This window comes from Scylla paramamosain, chromosome 7, assembly GCF_035594125.1.
Source record: "Scylla paramamosain isolate STU-SP2022 chromosome 7, ASM3559412v1, whole genome shotgun sequence".
NCBI classification, from domain to species: domain Eukaryota; kingdom Metazoa; phylum Arthropoda; class Malacostraca; order Decapoda; family Portunidae; genus Scylla; species Scylla paramamosain.
In genome coordinates this window covers 31363116-31389489 of record NC_087157.1, presented here as the reverse complement: position 1 = coordinate 31389489, position 26374 = coordinate 31363116, and the positions used below count along the sequence as shown (strand labels likewise).

At 35.1% G+C, this 26374-nt stretch overlaps 1 protein-coding gene across 2 annotated transcripts in view; it reads right to left on the bottom strand.

Moving 5' to 3' along the window:
- Positions 1-3048: 3048 nt before the first annotated feature.
- Positions 3049-26374, bottom strand: part of LOC135102361 (flotillin-2-like) — a 56820-nt gene continuing 33494 nt past the window's right edge. The window contains exons 4-12 of one of the 2 annotated variants that reach the window (XM_064007480.1): positions 26061-26179; positions 24089-24202; positions 23826-23945; positions 22503-22610; positions 19595-19708; positions 18420-18596; positions 16082-16228; positions 10867-10940; positions 3049-9969 (exon numbers count right to left, since the gene is read on the bottom strand). In XM_064007480.1, coding sequence (XP_063863550.1) covers positions 10872-10940; positions 16082-16228; positions 18420-18596; positions 19595-19708; positions 22503-22610; positions 23826-23945; positions 24089-24202; positions 26061-26179 — 968 coding nt within the window. In that variant the 3' untranslated portion in view covers positions 3049-9969; positions 10867-10871. The remainder of the gene's footprint in view (positions 9970-10866; positions 10941-16081; positions 16229-18419; positions 18597-19594; positions 19709-22502; positions 22611-23825; positions 23946-24088; positions 24203-26060; positions 26180-26374) is intronic. The other variant, XM_064007479.1, reaches the window with a different exon arrangement.

Here is a 26374-nt window from a genome sequence, read left to right as displayed (position 1 = left end):
TTACCATCAGGATGGGTCATGGTACAAGTACTCTTTGCTGGCTGCAGAGACATTAATGGAAACAGAGGGGCAACTGAGAGAGTGACCAAGGCAACCAGAGAAGTATGACTGCCACATCAAGCAGTGGCTAGGGTAAGTGGACAACAGTACTGATAGCCTGAGCTGCTGCCCATGTGAGACACTGTGAGTCAGGTGTGCTCACTGTGCTCATAGGGAGACTAATCCAGTGTGCTGATGTTTTCAAGTGAGAGATAAAACAGGGAGGGTCAGAGATGTTCCACTGAACATGAAGCTATATCTGATGTTTGAGAGAGAACTACATCTACCACTGGATGGTGATCTCAGGTGGTGCAAGTTAACCATCTCTGGACATAATTTACCAACTTCATTATTTGAAATGGGAATAGATTTACGGATAATTGGAATTATACACACAATTCATACAAATATTATTAATATTTTAAATACAAAAAGATTAAGCACACTTATCGTTCAATAAAAAACCTGATGTACAAATCTATGGACCACCCATGATCAGAGAAAAGAAAGCTCCCACTCACTAGTAGTGTATGAGCTCAATGACTGCTGTTAGGGTGTTATGGGTGATTTTTAGGGGAAAATGTTACCCACCATCAATGAACAGCAGGCCTCAGCATTGAAACGGACAAAATATCCATCTCTGCATCACTTTTATGAGGTGGCACAACACTGGTTAAAAAATATGGTCCATGTTCAGAAGTATATCATAATAATAACACCAATAGTAATAATGATCTATCTATCAATATACCAGGCTGGCAGTCCCACATGGGATTGCCTAGACAAAACACCACACACTCATACACACACATCATTTACACTCTTAGCCCTGTTGCCCTTGGTGGAAAGGGATAGTCTTGTGGACCACATTATTACATGCCAACACAGTTTGTCACATATTTCTTTAGCAAAGCCTGACAGCATACACTGATCTACCCCTGCTTGTTCATAATGAAACTGTTCTCTAACCTGGACTTACTCCAATCCTGAGACCACAGCAGATGCAAGGCACTTTCTATGGAGTGCCCCAGACCTTACATGGTCCCTATGCCAACAGCCCTTGCCAAGAGCACCCACACCTCCTCCCAGGGATCAACAAGACTGTTTCATTTTCATCCACTCACCATTGTTGCTCTTCATTCACCTCCATCATACAATTAATCTTTCTTGCTACAGTCATCCCTCCCTCATTCAGTGCTCTCTTGACACAGTTCATCCACTCTAGCCAAGATCTTTCTCTTATTCACTCACCATACACATCTGACCTCATTATTCTCTCTAGTAGTTTTCTGTCCTCCATTCTCTCCACATGCCTTAACCATCTTAACAGCACTGATCTGCTAGTCCAGCCATCTCTCAAAACACCATTTCTTTTTACCTCTTCATTTCTTATTCCGTTTCTCCATGTTACTCCAAACATACTCCTCAAACACTTTGTTTTCATTACACTTAACTGCTTCTTCTCTTCTACTCGCATGTTCCATTTTTCAGCACCATACAGAACAGTGTGCACCTCTATTCCCTCATATAACCCTCTCTTTACACCCATACCAAAATCCTAAGTTCAAAGACCTTCTTAAGTCCCCAAAGTACTTTTCCTGCTTCTTTCACCCAGCACTTCACCTCTGTGTCAACTCCTCTGTCCACTGTAACTGATGATCCCAAATACTTGAGACAATCCACCTTTATTTCCACATGTTCTCCATTCAACCTTACATCCATCCTTTCACCACCTCTCTCTCTCTTATGCATCTTATTACTTAATTTTTGCCAATATGGAGTGAATGAAAGGCTAGGAACCCATTCTCCATATGATATTCTACAGAGACACTAAAATAATAATAATAATAATAATAATAATAATAATAATAATAATAATAATAATAGTAATAATACTTATTATTATCATTATTATTATTATTATTATTATTATTATTATTATTATAAAGATGATAATATTAATGATAATAAATAGTATAGATAATAATGAATGAAAATCACATTTTACTGACCAAAATATGATAATTGACTGTCTAAGGGTGACAAAGCCAAATATATTCAATTAATTTTTGAATTACTATTTTTCAGTACTCCTCGAAGCTTAAGAATTTTCACTCAGAATCTTTCCATATCTTGTATATACATTATTGTTGCTAATCCTAACATCCCTCAACATTTTCAGCAACATATTGCAAGGTTGAAATGTATCATGGCAGACAGGAAAAGAATACTCCCTCAATTCTTTTTTTAGCAACATAGAGGAGTGGAACAGAACCATTTTACTTGAAATCAGTTATGAAAAACAAATAAATAAAAAAATATTATATATATATATATATATATATATATATATATATATATATATATATATATATATATATATATATATATATATATATATATAAAGTGTGTGTGTGTGTGTGTGTGTGTGTGTGTATAGTAGTAGTAGTAGTAATAATAATAATAATAATAATAATAATAATAATAATAATAATAATAATAATAATAATAACAATAATAATAATAATAATAATAATAAAGAAAAAATAGTATAAGGTATTCCAGTGAAGATCATGAATACAGGCATTTACCATTTATTTCTCTTTGACAAGAAATATATGTTTAGGATTCAAATATAGGTTTCTCTAATAATTTAAAACCTGGTTTGGGTTCTTTAATACAGAAAAATTCAATCATGCATTTATGGTAATTTTTCATGGCATATTCTAATCTTTAATTGCAGTATCTGAGTTACACAAATATAGGAATATGATCCAATAAGTATTCTAATATATATATATATATATATATATATATATATATATATATATATATATATATATATATATATATATATATATATATATATATATATATATATATATATATATATATATATATATATATAAAGATTTCAAAAGTAATACACATTAGTAATCTGAAAACTTGTCAATGTACTAATAATAATAATAACGCCACATCTGATACAGGCACTATTGGGATTCATCAGTGTGTGTGTGTGTGTGTGTGTGTGTGTGTGTGTGTGTGTGTGTGTGTGTGTGTGTGTGTGTGTGTGTGTGTGTGTGTGTGTGTGTGTGTGTGTGTCTCTCTCTCTCTCTCTCTCTCTCTCTCTCTCTCTCTCTCTCTCTCTCTCTCTCTCTCTCTCTCTCTCTCTCTCTCTCTCCAAGCAAAGGTACATCACACAGATTATCTTGTCCCAACCATATGTAAATGAATTCAGAATGATTAGATGCAGGCTAAGGTGGGCAGTCTGAGACAGTTACCATCTTAGCCTTATGTAATAAATTTGCCTGGTCATAGTCTACATTAGTTGACATCTCTAGCATAACTTTCTTAGATTCCAGTACATAAAAGTAGATACAATGTGTATGTGTGTGTTTATCCTGGCTGCAAATCCCAGCATGGTGAGAAATGTAGCTATTTTACTAAGTCAAGGCTGATTATAGTATCCATAAACATAACAAAAATGTTTTCATGCTAACCAATTAGTTACCTACTCACATTTAAGTATAACTTTATATCTTATATTTGTCAGAGTAATCAGTTATCTGTACACAAATACCTGATGAAAAAATAAAAATAAATAAATAAATAAATTGTACAACAAAGACCATCTACTGTGCCCACACCAAACAGAGTTGCAGTTGGGCATGGCAGCTTTATATAGCAGTACTTACAATAATGCACTCACAGCAGAAAATACACTGCTGACAAAGTTGTTCAAGGCAGAATGACTTTCCAATTTACCACCCATTCTGCAAATATTTTGATTTTGAGACTATAATTAAAATGTCAATATAACTTAATGCTACTAAAACAACTTTCTCATACCACACTGATAAAATCTGACTTTTGTAAAAACTACTAAGCTAATGCACTGCTTGTGGACCTCTAATCTGGCATATATTTTTTTTTTTATTCATTATCATTATTATTATCATTTTTATTTTTAGCTAGTGGGTCTTGGCCTGTGTTTGCCTGAGTGGTTTTGTACCATTACTTCATTTTATTTATTTTTTCATTCACAAAAACTATGTTCTACTTTGATGGTGCAGTGCTAAATCCCTAAAATCTTTGTACAACTTCAGTCCCAAGATTTCCCTCATCCTGCCCACTCACCTCCCCCACAAAAAAAAAAAAAAGAGGTCCAAAGGCAATACTTGAGCCCACATGCCACTCCACAGTTTAGTGCAGTAAATGATACAGGCAACTGAACACTCTATCTTATAAACTCATTATAAAGAGCCATTCCACTACTACCAAGTTATCCCCATCAGAGTGCATCTCAGATATTCATATTAACTAACTTTATAGTTCTGCTAAAACTGTTTTTGGACACTATATGAATATACAGATCATCATTCATTCTTTGCACTTCAGAAACTTAAAAAAATAATTAAAATAAAAAAAATTCTTATCTCAACACATCTACATTGTACATAAAGTTTAAACTATAGCTATGCCAACACAGGCTAACACTTGACACCTGCTTAACTTCCTCATCAGGTGTCTGTGCTAAGTGTGATGGGGATGGCAGTGAAGTAGTATTAAGATTAGACTCTAGTTCAGTGAGTCCAATGGCAGCAGTGGGGAGGAAGAGTCGGGGACAAGTGCTGGGCCTGCAACACAAGTGCTTTTTCTCCAGCTGCAAACAGTTAAGCAACAGGTTTTCTTCACCTGCCTGTATTTTTGAATACCTTAGCATCTCAGGAACTTAATGCACTTATGAAATACTGGATGTCAGTAATCTTTTGTTTCCTGATTAAAAGAGTCTATAATTTGATCTCAGCTACTAACCACTTATGAATGATAATATAATCATATGATTAGCTGACTAAGATCAATGTCACAGCAACAATGTGACATTATTTATTTATTAAGTGTGTGCAGTGCTAATATATATATCATGCCTTACTAAACCATGTATGGTATCAACAATGAATAAGTTTAAAGTAGAAAAGCACATTCAAATATAAAAAGATGGGCAAAGAAAAAAATAAAAAATTATATATATATATATATATATATATATATATATATATATATATATATATATATATATATATATATATATATATATATATATATATATATATATATATATATATATAATGAATAAATGAAAGTAAATTTTTTTATATATGCAATATAGAAGACATTCTCACAAACTTTTGTCACATTTCCTTTTACAACAAATTAATGTTTATGCTTATGAACAATTTAAAAACCATATCCTATAATGAGTTCTGCTTCCTTCCACCCACTATACAGTGAATCCTTGCTTTAACAGGCTATCTAAAGTAATGCAATTTTATTGTATGCATTTCAGTAGGTATGAGTGTTGGGATGTCCTTGAGACTATATCTGACTGAAAATAAACATGCATTTACCTTGTATATGTACTGCTATGCGAATGAAGTACACAAAGAAAATCTTATAACCATGCACTTGTGGTCACTATGTGTTCATCAATGTGCAGATTTCTGATTACAATCTTGTATTTGGCATTACCTGACTTGATGTACAATTTTGATGTTGAATATAAATGTAACTAAGAGCCTTTATATCTGCCATATTCTTCTATGGTGTCAGATATCTTTGTAATCTTGATTCCCATCTACAACTTGTGATTATATGTTCATGGTGAAGTCCTATCCCTAATTACTTCTCAACATAAGACAACAGTTTTGTTTTAATTTGAGGTGTATTTTACTGACAAACCTGACTGGACATAACCATGTCTCAGTAAAACTGATTTTGACCAGATCATTTTCCTATTAGCAACAGCTGATTTTAATGTATTATATATTTTTTAATTAATTTCATATCAATTTTTCTTCTTTTTGCAAGTATGTATCATCTCCATTATTGATCCTAAGCTGATTTTTCACATTCTCAAGGTAACAATTACCTTTCAGTGGGCAATGGGTTTACTTAACTAGAGTTCCTTTCTTTCATTGCTGGCTTTCCCCTTAGGCTGCAATGAATGCACATACTGTTCTGTGCTATTCAAAGTGGGACAACTTCAGTTGTGACTGTTCGTGATTGCTCAAAAGTGGCACAAGTAAAGTGCGTGCAATTAAGATATATCAGCAAGCCTCATACCTTTCCATGGGATAACGCAACACTTTCTCATACTGCAGTCTTGGATGTCATCACTTGGTGGCTGACCAAGACATTCACACCAACTTCTAATTATTTGTTGCACCATTAAAAGATCCTATAATACCTGTAAACATGCACAGATTTTTGTACAAATTTTCCTCATTATACTCAAAAAACCTTCCACTTCATAATAAAACAATTTGTGAGTCTCTACATGCTATGGCAAAGGAAATATGAGATTTTACATAAAAGTGTTCATCCTGTTGTCAGGTACCTCCCTGCCCCTCACCTTTTCACACTACTTGTATGCCTCCCTCCCTCCCATTCATCCTCCAGCCCACCACCATTCTCTCTCTCTCTCTCTCTCTCTCTCTCTATCTCTCATAACATAAAGCAGCTGTTTCCTATAATATATAGCATTTCAGTGTCTAATAAGTTAGCTTGCTGCAGTTAATAATTTTATGATTCATTTAGCTGCTTCTAACACTCCCAAGGGTGTACCACATAAGGATGGATGTGATGTCCTCTCCCTCTTGGAGTCTCTGAGTCACTGGTACATGTCATATAGAGAGAGTAACTTTTATGTACTCACAATGACTGCCTAGTCCAGAGATAGTAATATAAAGTTTGCAATTACTGGTTGTAAACAATAATGCATGAGAAACTGAAATACAAATTAAAAACTGTAAACATATCAAGAAGCAAAAATTGGTAAATAGTACACTCAAATGTTATGATTATCGATCATGTTACAAATAGCACTGCCAACCATATGAGTAATGTCAGGAAGAGAGAATGACCTACTGATATATCTTAATTTCTTTAACACATGACACAGCTGATTGTGACTGGTTGCAACCAGTCAAACTGTTACAGCAAAACATGTCTTTAGTACTGAGAGTGTAGAAAGATTTTAGATATGGTGACCAACTGGAGCTGAAATGTTATTACAACAGGCAACTATTCACCTTCATTGAAACAATGGATGACTGACAATAATTTCTGCCCACACACTATGCACACTATGTCTGCTATTTGGTATGAGTGAATTTTATGAATATTCTTGAATATTATCAGCTTTAGCAAGGTTTCACTATATTTTTTGCACAATAAATTATGCCTCACTCTGCTGCCCACACAGAGAATGTTGACACAGCCACCAGCCAGACCCAATTGCCACTACAGTAAAATAGTGTGGGCTGCTCAATCTCTCTCATAAGAATTAAAGAGAAATTAAGACTAACATAATATTAAATCTAAATTGTCTTGTTTGAGAGTTGCCACTGATAGCCACTCACAAAGGATAGGATTTGGTGAGGAAAAAGAGTTGAGCCACTGACATATACAGCTGTGTGAGTTTCAGCTGTGCTGTGGTAGCAGCAACTACTAGATCTTCATGGCATAGAGTGATGCATTGAGGTTATTATTCTTTCAAAATTTGCACTGCATTGTGTTTGCAATCCATTCCTGTTGAAGACTTATGTCTATTAAATTCAAAAGAAATTTTCTTTTGTTCCTGGCTTAATTTCCTACAGTAATTTATGCTCTAATATTTGATCAACTCAGTCTTCTACTATGTCTTTCTGACATTAATTTTTTAACCTTAGATCACTAACCCCCAGATCTGAGAAACCAACACAAATTCTGAAACTGTCTTTTCTTTGTGCCCCCTTATGAAGTATGGAAAAGGATGTGTATAGCTTCAGTTACCCAAAACATTCTGCTACAGGTAGGAATTAAGTGCTGCATTGTTTCAGTCCATGGCTTGTTCCACAGACTCCTCATCAGATTCATTAATTATGATGTTACCAGTTGTAGCCAAACAGCCATTTCAGGTTTGAAACACTGAGGAGTAACGCTATCTCTTTCAAAAGAGATGCAGATAACCTGAGAATATATTGTAGGTATTTGGCAGTGATTGCCAGAATTTTATATGTAGATGTGCATATATATATATATATATATATATATATATATATATATATATATATATATATATATATATATATATATATATATATACACACACACACACAAACAAGTATACCAACACTAATCTGGCACTACTGGGGCATGAAGATGCCAGATTAGTGATTTTGCTGAATTACAGACGAGTCATGTTAAAATACACTTAGCTGAAAACTGGCCACCTTATCCTATCTTTTAAAATATCCAGTGCAAATTCATTAATAAAGAAAATAGTAATATCAAATAAAAACCAAGTGATTTTTTTCATAAGTTTGACTTCATCTCTTATGGGTCATATATGATGTTTGCTCTTTACATGAAATGCACTTCTTTCATTCACTAGAATCACAGCTGGGGATAAACATGAGTATATTATAATTATAAATGGAGCATAACAAATTGTAATGACTTTCCTGTGTCTGCTAACTTTAAAAGATTGAACAAATTTTTGAAGGAGGACGACAGATGGAATTAGGTAGGCATGTCTCATACAGGGACGGCCACACGTAGGCCTCATGGCTTCTTGTGGCGTTCTTAATTTTCTTATATTCTTATGCAAGTAATGCCAACAGTATTTATGCAGCAAGTAGAACCACAGCAGTGGCAGGTTGGTGTGGGGATCAAAGAAATTAGAAATTATACTTGCCAAAATTGGTGCTAAGTTAGTGATGGAACCAGATTAGTGATTGATGGTTCAGTGATGGTGTGTGTGTGTGTGTGTGTGTTATATATATATATATATATATATATATATATATATATATATATATATATTAAAAATTTAATTAGTGTTCATGTAACACAAAACAGTGGTTAGTGTTCTAAGGTTTTTATTTATCAAAACAATGCAACCAAAATCCCACTGCATGAAATTATTTTGCTAGGCATCACAGCCTAAAGTGATGAGGGGCAGCCAAGAACTGGATGCTCTTCAGTGACCACAGTGTGATCCACCACTACAACTGCCATCAGCTATTGTGAACCTGTCACAGGAATGTGTGAGGTCTTTTGCAAATCTCTGGATTTATAGAGATCCTGTATCTTTGTTTAGTGTTTGGCTGGAGTGTATCATCCATGCTGTGTTCACCTGTGTCATGTTGCCAGTGTTGTGTTTACCTGGGCACTATCACAGTCAGCTCTGGTCAATGAGACAATGTGCAAAATATAATAAATAAATTATGCATATAAATACTCAAGGCTAGATATGAAAGTAAAATCTATGAAAACAAATTAAAAACACTGAGAACATTTTTAGTTACATCCTATTTATATAAACTTTTCATAACAATTATTAGCTGTGTATGAAAGGTGTCCTGTTTTACTGAACTACCTCAGACCAGACACAACTGGTACAATGCTTTGAGTCCAAAGAGGTTAAAACAGCCTACTAAAGACTAAACTTTCCTAGGAAATTATTATTATAGCTATTATATGATCTGCATACATATCTTAAGTTCTTATAAAAATACTCAGGCAATCTTGATGTCTTCACAGTGAGATTCTATTTTTGTATGAATATTATAAACTTGACAATTGATTAATACATATCCTACTGAAAAGTGCACACAGATACCTTAAATGTAGCTTCAACATGAAGGCTGCTTAATGATTACTTTTTTGCTGATAATATTTTGTGATGCAAAAGGAAAGTGAAAATGGAGTGAACATTTTTGTCATTTGTAAAAATGAGTTACTCTTACAACACCTTATGGTTCTACCTTACATATCTAAACAGTAACTGTGTTGAAGGTGTGCCAAGTCTTAGACAGATGTTGGAGCCACTCGAGGAGCAGGGGTGGGCTGTGTGACTGTGGCCCCTGGCACCTTCCCTAGCACCTGCAAATAGAAGGTAAAGTCAACATAATCTTGGTCTTCCTGACAAGTTTTTTTTTTCTGTTAGTGATACGTAAGGTTACAAGTGATAAATATCTATTTAATCAATCTATCCATATCCATATATCTGTCTATCAATTCACACACACACACACACACACACACACATATATATATATATATATATATATATATATATATATATATATATATATATATATATATATATATATATATATATATATATATATATATATTCAGAGCTAGCCACTTGTGTGAACAACTAATTCCACAATATTGTAGTTTCATTCATAAATTTGTGCTTGCAATAAGTTTCACACAAATTTGCAGTTTTAGGTTTATGGAAATACTTAAACAAATACAAAACTGCCAGCAAACTCATCCTTATTTTCTAATGCTAAAACCATCTAATGTACCACTATTGCAATATCTAGTTCAAAATATACTGTATATTTTACTAAAAAATTATCTTACAAATTATTTATTTTCATCTACACACACACACACACACACACACACACAAAAAAAAAAAAAAAAAAAAAAAAAAAAAAAAAAATCAAGGATCTTAAATTAAGGATTTGCAGTTGAAAGCAGCATTTCAATCTTAAGATTTGTGTGTGCGTAAGTGAATTTTCATTTGTGGCACTCAACTCTGTATATATATATATATATATATATATATATATATATATATATATATATATATATATATATATATATGATATTCATAGCATTTATAATAGTTGCACTGCAGTAGTTTTGGCAAATTCGTCACTGGGGTGTGAGTCGCCTGTATTTTTATCAACCTGCTCGCATTGAAAGGAACAATATTTGTCTAAGGAATGCCATTTGCCCACGAAAATGTTCTTTGAGTAATACCGTATTTAACGTGTTGCCACTCGGGGGGCAGAGGTGGGCTGAGTGACTGTGGCCCCTGGCACCTTCCCTAGCACCTGCAAATAAGAGGTTAAGTCAACACCAACATTTTCTAAGTTTTCCTGACAAGAGTGCCTTTTCTCTCAGTTAAGCATAAGATTAAGTAGTGATGAGGGAGAAAAAAAAAAAAAAAAAAAAAAAAAAAAAAAACAGTTTATGTGTGTATGTGGGGAGGTCATTCCGTTGGGAGAAATGATACACTGGAAGACAAGTTACAGTACTACTGAATTTAAATTTGCAGGCAATGAAAACAAAATGTATTTGCATTCTGTACTATCAATACTTTATACAATGTTATGCCACCATTGCATCATTTGCATGTTTTGTTGTACAGTCAGTTGCCACTAACGTGCAATATGCTGATACGAATCATGTCTAACATGGGGTTCAGTTTGCCTCAAGTCATACTTTCACATGTGGAGCTCAAAACCCTAACACAAAGATGGGCCACAACAAGCTGCAGAGAAGAGGTTACCACAGGGGAGGGATTTAGCCACCACTGCTGGAACCCATACCACCTACAGCAACTGATCATGGGAAGGGAGTGAGCCACCACCACCCCTGCCACCCACAGTGGTAGTAGTTTAGTGACTGACCACAGGGAGAGACTGGGCCACTGCTGTCCCTACCACCCACAGAAATACGTATTTAGAGGCTGACCCATACTTATGTGATTGACAACTGTGCAACTTTCTTGTGGCCTGCAGTAGTGAGGTTGCCCCTGCTTACACCATTAGAAAACTATTGTTTATCATTTGCAATAAGTAATGAATGCCATAACTTTGCACCCAGATAACATAGTAAGAGAGTGAACACCAACTGGGGAAGATATGAGGTAATATCAATTGTGACCCTTCCTCAACTGAGCATTTAAATAATGGCTCAGGGTGGTTCAGTAATGACTGCTATTTCAATTTGCCCATCTGCACATTTTTGGCACATGGAGTAGAAAGATTAACCATTTTTCAGTGAAAGGACACAAATGGTTGGGGCCACCATAAGCAAGGTGGAGAGGGATTGCATCACTGCCCTGAGGCAACAAGGAGCTGAAGATCAATGAGATTGCAACCTATGTTGGCTGCAAGAGAGCCATGTAATGAAGAGAGGATGTAATGAATGGATTTTCTTTATCAAAGCATGTATTATGAATGTATCAGTCTTTGTGGAAATCTTTCTTTTTTATTTATTTATTTTATTTTTTTTTTGTCTCCTTTTCTAAGACTCCATTCTTCTCTCTTTGTCATCTCTAAGACCTCATTTTCTTTCTTTGTTTCCTCTGAGACTAGAGGAAACTATCTAATTTTGGTAGCACATGACCAAGCCTCTCTAGAAAGCCATGGAGCAATTCCCCTTTTGCGATCTTCACTAATGGCCAGCAGTGTATTGAAGGATCAAAGAAACACTGAAAAACTGATCTGAAGATGTGATAAATTGGCCATACATAAGTCTTTTGTTGGGGATCCAATCTACATCAGAACATACACAAAGGCACATGTCTGACACCTTTACCAGTCATGCCACTCACGATAAAGTGGATTTTGGTTGGATTTGACAGTCCTGTCTTTACGTGTGGAAGAGAGAACATCAGGCCAATACAGCCACTCTTCTTTTGTTTAGTATTAGATAATTTCCACACTTCACAAAATCACTTACTACTTTTTGTCAGAATACAATAACTAGATTTTTGCCCCTTTTTTAATTATCTAAGTTCTTATTCAATTACAGTGGTTTCTACTCAGATAAAGATATATATTTCATCACTTGCTATACAGATGTTACTTCATATATATTCATAAAAATAAGTTACTTCATATTGATATGTATTACATCACAGAGCAACAGCTATGTGAATATGCAGCATGCTATCAGATAGTGCTAAATTATTTTAGTTGATTTATTGTGGAAGCATCACTCAGTCCCTATTCCCAGTCCCTTCAATTTCCATCCCCTACTCATTATCAGAATGGGCCCTTAGATGGAGATGATCTACATATGGTTGATGGTCTACAACACAGGAGGACTGTTTGTGTGGTGCTACATATAGCACAACTGTATTACAAACAAACTGCTCATGCACCTTCACGCACTCTTTATTTCTTTCTACTTTTTCACTGAACTTCCTGTCTACTTGTTTTCTTTACTTTAAGATAACTTATTTTCACTTCAATAGCTTCAGAATGGCTAAAGAAGTTTGGAAACAGTATAAGTCTAAGGTTTAGAATTATTTATGGATGATTGTATGAGGGTAATGAAAGTTAAAGAAGAAAAAGTTGGTACACAGCTAAAACAGAAATGAGTGGGGTGGGCTGTGGCAGGATGTTATTTGCCAATGACAGTGTGATGCAGAGTATGAAAGAGAACTTCAGAAAGTAGCAAATCAATCATATAGTGTGTATAAGAGACAGAAACTTAGGAAAAGTAAAGTCATGGTTTTTGACAAGGAGGAAGTAGATGTATGTGTGCCAACAGAGAGATATTGTGAGAGTTTAAATATCTGAAGACAGTGTTATGTAAACATGGTGAGATCAATGGAAAAACAGGAGAAAGAGCTGTGAAATGCATGTGATAGGATCACTACCAAGGATTATAAAGAAAAAAAACATGTCTATAGATGTAAAAAAAAAAGGTTTAGGGAAAGGCATCCTCCTGCCAAAACTGACTGATATGTGCACCAGAAATTTCGGCATGGAACAAGGCATATGAAAACATGTTTTCATGTGCTCTCATATATCATATGAGAGGTGCAGTATGAATATCTATGCAAATGAAGTGAAGGGGGCAGAAGTGAAATGCATGGATATATATATATATATATATATATATATATATATATATATATATATATATATATATATATATATATATATATATATATATATATATATATATATATATATATATATATACACACACACACACACACACACACACACACACACACACACACACACATAGTGGAACCCCTGTTACTGAACACTTCCCTTTTCAAACAAATCGGTTTTCAAGCAAAATTCTAAACTAATTATTGCTTTGGTTGTGGTACCATAATTTGGTTCTAGAACAAAGTTACTTGATTTCAAATATCAAAAGACATAGCAAAAGCTGCCTTTTATTATTAATTTATAGTTTCTAGAAACATTTATTTCGTGTTTATATATTTGGAGGAGAGACAGAGTATAGGACAGTAATTCAATCTTTGAAATAATGTAAATGTGATCCCTCTTTGAAATAATGTAAATGTGATCCCATTGAAAAACCTCGATGTAAACAGTTATTGGTGATCTGGGATAATCCTGAGCCACATATGGCTCTCTCGATGACCCCCAACGCCATCACTATTATACAGCTGCATTTTTCCAGTAGCTTTTCCCAGCAGCAAGATGTCTAAGTGTTATGATCACCTTCATTTTGATAGTAAATGGGTTGCTCCTCTCTGTGTCCCTCTGTAACGCTTCCCTCACTAGATCAGCCAAAACAGTATCTTATGATGAGTTCTGTGTCACTAAGTTCATTCATTACATCCTTTCTTGATAAATAATTTGTGAGCTGGAGATGTTGTGAAGCAGCCATCTTGGCTGTGAGGGCATAAGCTGCTAAGAAAGTGTAGACTGGTATCTGGGAATGGATTAATCCATTTTTACATTGATTCCTATAAGGAAAATATTTTTAGTTTTCAAACATTTTGAATTTTGAACAGCATTCATGAACGAATTAAGTTTGAGAACTGATGTTCCACTGAGTGTATATATATATATATATATATATATATATATATATATATATATATATATATATATATATAAAATAGGAGACAGAGAGCTTCAGTGAGAAAGACAGGAGCATTTGCACAGGAAACATGAAGGCTTTTGTGACATGGCTACCTCTTTGGGGAAGGATTCTAGAGCAAGTAAGGTGTCAGTGAGGTAAAAGCAGTGTGAAGACCCTGCAGGCCTCAACATAAGATGCAAGTTACCAGTAATCATTATTTGCTAAAGATATTCAGTAATCAGTAGTTATGTTTAATTAATAATTATTAATTAATCAGTAATTAATCATAATAATTATTAAGGCATTCAAGCAACAAAATACACTATGAATTAATTAGTACTGGATAGTCACACAATAGTAAATTCTACATTAGATCCTACAAGAAAATTAAATCTTACCTTCAGCTTTGAGCTTAAACATTTAGTCTAGAGCCAAGAAAAATCCTACAAATGCCAGCAAAGGCTGGGCCCATCACAGACTCCAGTGTTAGACTACTGGTGCTACAAAAAGTTACCATCACTAGCACGCAAAAATCTGAATTTCAGATTTTAGAATATTTTACACAGTCTTTTCCCCCTTTTTGACTGAAAAATCAAGGAAGGGTCTGCTGTGTTACAAATACAGCAAACAAGGCAGTTTATGGCATGGTCTGGATAATTCCCTAGGAAAACATTCTGCCTGATAAAAGGTAAACCTGACTGTAGTTACACTAACAAATCCAATCACACATGCCCCCTCTCCCTTGAGCAATGTAACAAGCAATAGAGATCCTGCAAATCATTCTTCTGTCTCAGCTTGGCATTTCCCACTACACAACAACCAAGACACAGTCATTTACTGAGCCCTTTGTGTGTTCCACATCATCTGCCATTTGAGTCACATTCACTTTATCATTTGTTTCTAACAAGAGGAATAGTGATAGTATCCCACATCCTTGTGCATTTTGTTCTATACAATAATCATAATCTACAAAAGACCTTCAAGGTAAAATCTCACTCAACAAAATTCATGAAAAGCCAGAATTCAATGTTTTAAATGAGTCAAAAACTTTAGATCTGGTTTTACTCAAAACTGTTTTAGTTATTGCCTTTATATCAATACATGTCTCATATGAAAAGCTAATTTTAGTTCTTAATTCCAATGCTTATTGCATAACTTCATCTTGAAAAATGTATTGAGATTTTCATGAAAGTCTTACAGAAAAATGCATAGAGATTTTCAGTTTTGAAAGGGAAAAACTTGTACTATAATGTGTGAGTCAATGTGATGCAGTACTAGGATAAATCATCATACTTTCATGGAACACTACATGCATGTATGTATGTTTCTACTTAATCAGACAATCAATAATCTGAATGTGCAGGCTGTCAAGGCAGTGTGAGAGGCATACCTTGGTGAGATCAACCCCTGTGAGGGCATGGACAGCAGGTGGCAGCTCCCCACACATCTTGGTGATGGCATTGCTCATTGTATCTCCACCACCTACCATCACAATCTCTTCAGTCTTGGCCAGTGGAGCAGCCACTTCCGCAGCAATCTGAGGGAATAGTAAGAGACATGTCAGTGTATATGCCTCACACCCATTCCACGTTTACTCAATTTGAGCAAACAAAAAAAAATGTGAGACATCAATGTGATGAAAGTGGTAAGCTATCAGCAAAAACAGATGAAGGCCATCAAGGATAAGAGAGGCAAGGACTGGAGATGCCAATTTGGCAAGATGTTGAGGAAGATCATAAAATTCTTACTGAGTTTTACTTTAAAATTATGTAATTTTTTTTTTTTAAAGCTGTCCAGTTTTTAAGCTTTCATTTATATATCATATTTATCTTTCTATCCCTGATGCCTCTATAAGTGTCCCCCAAGGGAGTAACTATAGCAGAAGAGCCTCCACCTCTCCTTTACAAAATGCTCCCTTCTTGCTTGTTGAAGCACTTGACCTTTACTAATACCTTTTCACACAAGTATACATTTACTCTAGCTTTCTAACTTCCAAATGGCCTTCCTCTCCTACTAGCACATGCCATTTCTTTATAAACTCACTATTTTTCATCCTAATATTACCATACCATCTTAATGTCTTCCTGTTCACCCATTCCATCACTCCACAATTTCTACCACTTGCACAGGTGACCTACAAACATGAAACTACAGCCCATCCCATTTTATTCTGTTTCAGCCTTCCACCAACATTTCATACTTGAGCTTTCAACTCCTTAATAATGCTATACATAAACATATTAAACAGCCATTAAGTCACCACATCCCTAATTCACTCCAATTCTCTCCTAGTTCTTCTATTCTCACATGCTCATGCATCCTTATAAAGCCTCAATTCCTTCTAGCAGCTGCCTTCCTACACCATAAATCCAAGGAACTTCCAAAAGGGCTTCCCCATCCACCTTATCTTATGCTTCCTCTAGATCCATACAACTTTTCATCCTTTCCTAAGTACGAGTACTCTTCTACTATCATTTTACTTGCAACAAATCTATCCACACAACCTTCTCCCTTTATGAATCCTCCCTGTTCCTCACTGACCTTTACATCAGTCTCTGTCATCAATCTCTCAGTCAAAACTATAGACCCTTCCTGAAACACTAGGCATACTTAGCTCCCTGTGACTATTATACTCATTCCTACAATCTTTACTTTCATAAGGAGGTATAATAGCTGCCTTCTTCCATTCATCTGGTACTTCTCTTTGCCTCCATACCAGATCACATGAAAACATCCAGTCTACTACCACTTCACCTCTATAATCCCAACATTTCTGCAGTCATTAAATTTTTGACGTTTTGCTCTCCCTACCCATTCATCTCTGCCTACTTCCATGCTCCCCCTACTGTCTTTTCATTCATTAAAAGATCAAGATACCTTTTTCCACACTCCTTGCATTGTCTCCCTACTACCCACAGGAAATCCATCCTTTTCTTCATTCTTATATTCCCACACTTCTCTCTCCCCCCCTCTTAACTTTATTCTCATTGAACTTTTCACTCAGCTTCCTGCCAAACTCCCCATTTACTCTCCTTTTGTCTTCTCTTATCAGTTTGTCCACTTACCTATTGCAAAAATTGTATTCTGTTCTCACTTCAATTTCCTCAAACACATTTTTTTGTACCATTTTACAATATTCTTTCCTCTTTTCTTTTACAAACTTTTCAATTTCTGGTGTCCACCATGCACTTCCTTTGCTCCTACTCTCAAACACACTACCACTTCTACTGCTATTGTAGTCAGTATACCCTTGAATGCATTAAACACTTCCTTTAAACTTGATCTCTTCCGAATTGTGACCTTATATATTCATTTACTTCTTTATTTTAACCAGAAATAAACTGCCACTCCTAATATTAGTAGGCTAAGGTTATTTCCACAATGTACAGATGAAGTCCACCTCATAAAGGTTGATGTGGGTTAGCTTACTGTTCTCTCGAATGGTAGACCTATTACTAACCTTTCCCTGTACAATTCTGATTTTTTTTGTGCACAAGAGCAATTGCAACCTGGTTAAATCTTATTGGTTGCAATACTGAAGCTTAAACTTATATACATATGTTTCATAATAATGAAAATAAAGGGAAATTGTAAAATCCAAAGAAAAATTCTATAAAACTGTTTAAAACATGGTGATAAAGAAAGATATAGGAAAAATTAAGCAAGGTATAGGAAAAATTAAGCTGAGGAATGTACAAGACAGCAGGAAATGTAAAGAAAAGACTCACCTGAGGCAAGCTGTCCAGCACCATAGACATGATGGCTGCCTCACCATACTGCTTGTAAGCCTGTGCCTTCAACTTCATGCTCTCTGCTTCTGCCTTGCCTACAGCCTCTACACTGTAAGCTTCTGCTTCTCCAATCCTCTTGATCCTCTCTGCATCTGCTCGTGCTGCTTCCACTGTCTGCAGGCATAAATTATATGTGATATCACTATTTTTTACTTTGCTTAACACCAGCCCCTTGGGGCTCCCTCAACATAGTGACCAGGATAGAAAACTAATTTACTAATTTACTAATTTACAAGGGAGATGTAAGCAAAATTCTTAGGATCAGCAACTAGGGTAGAACAAGAAATAACGGGTTCAAGCTTGAAAAATTTAGGTTTAGGAAGGAGATAGGAAAAAATTGGTTCTCAAATAGAGTGGTAGATGAGTGGAACGGACTCAGTAATCATGTAGTTAGTGCTAGGACACTAGAGAGCTTTAAGAGAAGATTAGACAAGTTTATGGATGGGGATAACAGATGGAAATAGGTAGGTGTGTTTCATACAGGGACTGCCACGTGTAAGCCTGGTCGCTTCTTGCAGCTTCCCTTATTTCTTATGATCTTATGTTCTTATGTTCTTAATATACACTTCAATCCACTTTCCCATTTTCCACATCTCAAAAACTTCATCACTATTTTCTTGCTTGATAAAGGTTTTTCTATCACTCACCACATTTACCTTATTCATATATCTCTTTCTGCTATCTCATTCTTTTAAGATTGGTCAGACAATGAATTCAGCAAAATTTGCAAGAATACTATTGATCTGGGAGATGTACAAATGGACCTATGGTGCATCTCTATACAGTATCATGGCTGGAGGCATTGTATCTGAACAGACATGCATAATTCATCCTCTCTCCTACCTAAACCAAGAAAAAATATGGAAAAGAAGTTTCCTCACATTATAAGAAAAATACTAAGTTTTATAGCAATGTTATTACAAGAATAAACTTAGATTGCTGCCAGTACTGTGCCTCTACACATTCCTGTTCAACCTGAGATTCCATGTGGAAAAGGCCTTTTTACAACTATATACATAAGATGGCAAAAATCCAGATGATTTCAGTACCCTAGTGGCCTGGGTGCTTAGTGGAAAGAAAATGGCATAAGAGAACACCAAATCAAGTCTTACTTGTGTGCGCTTGCCCTGGGCAATTGTTTCTACCCGGTAACTCTCAGCCTCAGCAGGGAGGCGCACTGTGGCAACAAGTTCCTTCTCCTTACGCTTAATTTCTTGTTCCTCCACCTGTAAACAAAATCAGATTTATATAAGTTTCTTCCTTAGTGAGCAGGATGAAGGCAACAGAAAGGTAAGTCAATTTATGTAAAAAAATATGTACTGCACAATTTCTATGATAGTTGAAAAATCTAGATATCTATTGGCTCCCTTAGAGATTCCTAATAAAAATACACAAGCACCCACACACAGACACATGTTCACATACAAACATGCATCTGGTCACAGTATGGCATAATTGAGCTGAAGGTGGAAGACAATGACAATGTTAAAACAATGGCAGAAGTCATAAATGCTAACCTCCAATCAGTTTTTAACAAGGGAAAGTGACTTTGATAAGCAAGAGGTGGAGATGAATATTAGTCACCTTGAAGAAATACAGGTGTCAGCACAAGTGAGAAAATTATTGGAGGGATTGGATGTGAGAAAAGCACAGATACAAGACAGTGTCACATTGGATGTTAAAAGAATGCAATGAGATGACAAAGTACAGTGTTATAGTAAGCATAAAGTCCTAAGGGCTTGGATGTGAGCTGATATTGTTCAAATTCAAAAAGAAGAATGTTGGGAGAACCCTACGAATTATACACTGGCTTCACTGACAAGCATTGTTGCCAAGACATGTGAGATGATTGCGGAAGACAGGCGGATGCAACATCTAAAGGAAAATATTATATTGAAAGACAAGCAATCTGGATTTTGAGGAGGTTGATCATGTACAATGAATCTAATATATTTATATTCGAAAGTGACAGATATAATGCAGGAAAGACATGGTTGGGCTGGCTGTATTTACTTGGGACTTGAGTAAAGCATTTGATAAGGTGCCCCACAAGAGACTGCTGTGGAAGATGGAAAAAGTTGGAAGATTGGGGAAAGGACTCCTGAAGTGGATGCAGACAGGGAAAAGAGCATAATTATGAAAAATCAAGTCACTCCAGAGAAAGGTCATCAGTGGAATACCTCAAGAGTCAGTGTTGGGCCCAGTCATGCTTGCAGTGCACGATGACATAACAGAGGAAATATATAGTTCAATGATTCTGCTGACAATACCAAACTATTCAATAGGGTGGAGAGAGATGAAAACTGCAAGCCATTACAGCAAGATCTGGATAGGAAATGGAAGTGGAGTCACATTCAATACCAAGAGTTGCACTGTGATTGAATTTACAAATAGAAAAAATAGAATAATGAACAATTATAAAATTGGGAATAAAATTTCTGGAAAACAAACAACAGTAGAGGATCAAGAAATAGTATTATCAGATAAATATATATATATATAAAACTATAGGAGAAACATACAATCTACTGAGAAACAAAAGTTACCCTTGTGTATCTAGAGGAGATTGTCATGAAATTGACTGTGACTATAATTGTCCAAGATAGAGTTTGTAGCAGAGGTGTGGTCACCGAGTACCAAGTGAAATATAAGAAAACTTGAAAGAGTACAAATAACAGCAACAAAGAGAGCTTCCAGCCAAACAGACCTGCTCATAATTTATGAAGAGAGGCTATCAAAACTTGATCTTCAATCATTGACACAGGGAAGAGAAAAAGGGAACAAATCATGGCTTACAGTGTGGTAATGAGAATGAAAATGTTGGATAAGGAATGCCTAATGACATGGGACACAAGAAGCACAAGAGGACATAGAGAGACTGAAAGGGGATATGTGCAGGAGATGTGAAGAATAGTTTTCTGCAAAGAACAATGAAAGCCTGGAACGGACCAGGAAAGGATGCAAGGATGATTCATGAATTTAATACTAGAGTGATTAAAGTAATTGATATAGAGATAGGACAGCACGAACATAGTTCCTTTCCTGTACATCACAATTAGATGAATACAACTATAAACACACACACACACACACACACATCTTAAATATAACAACAAAGAAAGAGAAGTACAAAAGGCAAGGGGGGATGAGGAAGTGATTTGTGTTATCTCATTTAAATTTGTGTAAATCAAGAGAAAACTATAATGTAATCAATTCCAAACAATAATTATAAGTTAATATAAAAACTATATTTAGTTTTGAGAACCACTGGCAATTCTCTGCTCCAGCATGGCCATCCTGTGCAAAGCTATTTTTAGATACATTGGATCATCACTCATTTCTTACAACTTCTTTCTTTTTCACTATAAAAATGCCATAATTTCCTGAGCACTCCACATCAGTTGATTAATTAATTGTTGTTAAAGATAATGAATCTGGCAGTGAATCTCCCTGCTTTCAAATGATGACAATTCACAACACCCTGTAAGGGATCTGAAACATTGTAAAGTTTAGTACTATTGCAGGCTTGATAAGTAACCACTACAAATTTTCAGAGAACAGCTTGCATGCAATCACTCACAAGCAACCCCTGATGATGTTGAGGAAATGGTGGAAGAAGACATATCTTTTCCTTTTTATCCTGTTATTACCACTCCTTATCATTTATCATCAGTTAAAAGGAAAAGCATGAATAAAAGGGATGAAAGGAGGTCAACACACTCGTTGACCCTCTGGAGTGAAGATGAGTTTACCAGTCTATTGTGCATGTACTTCTCTTGCAATAATATATAAACCTAATTATCATAATATATTTACATACATATTTCACTCCATGTATGCACTATCTGCAGAGGATTACTTGTCCAAATGGTCATGAATACTGGTTCTTCTGTGTGTGTGTGTGTGTGTGTGTGTGTGTGTGTGTGTGTGTGTGTGTGTGTGTGTGTGTAAGGAAACAGTGACCCACAGCACCAGAAATCATGAATACTAGCAACAAATTATATAACCATAATCACTCACCTCAATCTGCTTTCTTCGCTCCACCACCTCAATAGCAATCTCCTCATTCCTGATTTTCTGCCGGGTCTTGGCTGCCTGCAACTCATAGGCCAGCTGAGCTTCTGCTTTCTGCAAGAAATTACCAAACATTCAGCACATTATTCCATAAGCTACCAAACCATTACGCATCATGTTATGCACTAAGATAACAAGCAGTAATAACCCTCAACTAAGAATTTGAGATTTAAGGGTGAGGAACTTGTGCAATATTTGTGTAAATATTAGTCAGGTTAACTGAACAAATACCTAGATAAGCAAGTCAGTCAGGACTCTTCATATATTGACAACAGACTCTTCAAAATATTAATCATCAAGATATTTTCATACTACTTCAGCACTATAAATAGCCCATGTTTAAGATCTTGATAAAATTCAATATCATACGTGTAAAAAAATGTAAATATAGTCAGTTCATAAGTTATCTACTATTTAATAACACTGACTATAATATACTAAAAATACTTATTCATTTATTTATTTGTTTATATAATAATTAATCATATCTTTTTAATAATTCATGAAAGTGAAATTCAGAGATTAGCACAAATTTCTCTGAAGATTTTTTCTGAGGCAAAAAAGTTAAGTAATTTGAACCAAATTGTAATGGCATGACATTTGAACATGCAGTACACAATTCTGAAAAGGACCAACTGATGGTGGACACCACCATCCTGTTAACTTTGTTTATAGCTCCACCAAGACTTGTTGCTTACAAAACTTCTACAGATATGTATGAGATCAAGCTTGCATCATTAACCATTACTGTGATGTAGTTACTTTTAACTCTTATTTATTTATTTATTTATTTATTTATCTATTAATCAAATCAATTCATTTTATCTTATTTATTTATTAGTTATCAATTTTTATAATTTTCTCTTGTCAGAGAAGTAAAAGATTTTACTGTACTTACATTTCTTAACTAACAAGGCCATACCTGGTATAATAGGCAATACTAGATAGACCATACCTTAAAAACTGTATCATTTTACTTTTTACTTTACCTAGATACACATAGTATAGAGGAATTTTTTTTCAGTTTAGAAAAGAAGTTTATCAGGACTTCTTCTGTACACACTTTGTTGATATAAAACTGGTCTTAATGTACATCATATTCATATGTCTAAAATTAGCAACCTGAAGTTACTGTAAAGAAATTCTATATGCACACTTGCCTGCCACTCAAGAGAGGGCCAAGGCAGCACAGACTCATGCTCCTTTCACCTATTCATTAATGATTTGAGTGTTCACACTTTCTAGTAAAGACTTGGAACCATGACTCACAGCTGTGTTGATTTCACGATCAAACTGGGCCTTCTGCAGCTTATACAATCTGGCATTGTCTTCAATTTTAGTGTCTGTCGTATACTTGACATCCATTGCCGTCTTTTCATTCTCTGCCTCCTACAGTCCAGGGAGAAAGGAAAAAATAGAAGTGAATAATACTTAAAGAGGCAACATATCCTAGATCAAATTATAATACATCTTTATTCAGTTTTATTGTCAAGCAGTAAAGGTTCTTAAAAATATGAAAAGAATGTACCTACCCTAATACCAGCATCCCTGTTAGCTTGAGCCACACCAATGTCAGCATCCCTCTTCACAGCTGCAGTCTGGGACTTACCGAGGGATGAAAGGTAATCCACACGATCATACACATCCTGAAACACACCACTTCACATCAGTATTCAGCTTCATCCAGTCAAATATTCAGTGCTCAATATTTTTCTCCTTAGCATACAATGATTCTCCCTAAATTACTCTTTGCATGCTTACAATCCCTATGCGAGTATCAAAGCATCACACCCCCTTCGTTATTCCAAACTGAAGAAATGATACTAAGCAAAGTTCATGGTATCATATAACAGGTAGGCATATTTTAATTTCCTCTAGTGTAATTTCTTAAGATGAGAAATCTGAAAAAAGATTGCATCAATACACTGCAAAGAAAAACTGTCAATGATATACAAGATATATTAACTGTCTGCTACTATACGACTAATCAGTCCAATGAAGTTTCAATGAATGTGGCAATATCAAATTTTGATATGTTAATCTTATTATGGAATAAAGAACAAAACTGAGATCTTCACTGTACCATTGATAGGAACTAAATACTAGCTCATACAACACACTTCTAAGCCAAAATTACAGACAGCATGTAAATAACTTCCACAATATACACTCAATATAAATCTCCCATCTCAGCTGTCTTCAAAAGAAATGATCAAAAGAGCATCATCACAAGTAAATGCACTATACTTGCTTCCAATAATTCTCACTTTCCTTTAAACTAATTTCTTGTCTCTTTTCCCACTTAAGAAGCAGGTTTCCACCAATGCCTACTCCTTCCACTTAAATGTCACATACTTTTTGCTGGTGCCTCTAACTTTTATTTATTTATTTTATTTTATTTATTTTTTTCAAAATTTAACTAGGTAATCCTGATCAATGTTTTGTGAAGTGGCATCATAATCTAAGAGGAAAAATTAAAGTTCAGCTTGTTCAACCAACACAAAAGCAGAGCTGCTCCTTAGGATATGGAAGAAATCAAAATTGGAAAAAAATGAATTTTTGGAAAAGATATTGCATCTTGTGTCATCAGCACATAAAGAACTGTCCCAACTCAGGATACAATCCATGTCTTCTTGACTGTGAGGCCTCATGGCATATATGAAGGCTCAGAAAATTAGAAATCAATAAAAACAGCATATCATTGAAAAATATATGGATAAAAACAAGAGTGACTGAGACTTGGCCTGAAGAAATTCTGACCATCCCAGAGTGAATGATGAAGTTGCATCTCATAACTCTGGTGTCAGTGGTAATAGCAACACATCATATGACTTGGACTGAGTCCTATTATATACAAATAAATTTTTTATTTTATTTTAATACTTAAATGATCAAAGAATTCAGATGCAAGGCATCTTTACAGTTTTTCTTGCATGCTGTTGATGGCATTATCACTGAATGCATAATAATGCATCTGAACAGAGCAGGTAGGTAGGAAGTGAATGTGGACTATGGAGACTCATGAAAGCAAACAGAGTAGATGCCAGGAAGGCTCTAGCACCAATTGGAATTACTCCCACAAGAATCCGTTATTTTCAAGTCAATTCATAAGGCAGATTCTCATTATGTGGCATGCTTATGTTATGTGCCAACTACAATATACAAAACTGGTCTATAAAATCATCTGGTACATCTCCCTTTCTGGTGCAAGAATTTGTCAGTTTATGCAATACCTTTCATTCACTTATATAGTCTGCAACAATTTTCCTTTCTCTGATTTTCCACCTTCCTACACATTGTTTCACCAAAAAGAGTATCAAGACACTTTACTAAGTTAACAAACATATATTTAACATTCAAATAATGGACAATTTTTTTTTTTTTTTATCTTTCAGCTAAACCCTAAAAAAAAAAATAAATAAATAAATAGTAAAAAAATAAATAAATAAGTATACAGTATGTACTGGTAAAATAGCTGTTTTCCTGCCACCTCCTTCATCTTACCTTGATAGTAAAGGACAAAATCTCAATGCCCATCCTGCCTACATCCATGCCTGCTACCTCCCTCACCAGCTGGGCAAACTGGTCACGGTCCTGGTATACCTCCTCAACAGTCAAGGTAGCTGGGGAGGAAAAAGAAAATAAGACATCCCATCATAGTGATTATGAGAGGCAGAGATAGGAAGAATTCATGCTTCCCAAAAGAAATCTCTGATGTGAGGCTTTTAGTATAAGCCTCCAACCATGAACCCTATCCATTCTGAGCTACCTATAACAATATCCACTAGTCATAAGTTCCATAGTGTCTCCTGATTCCT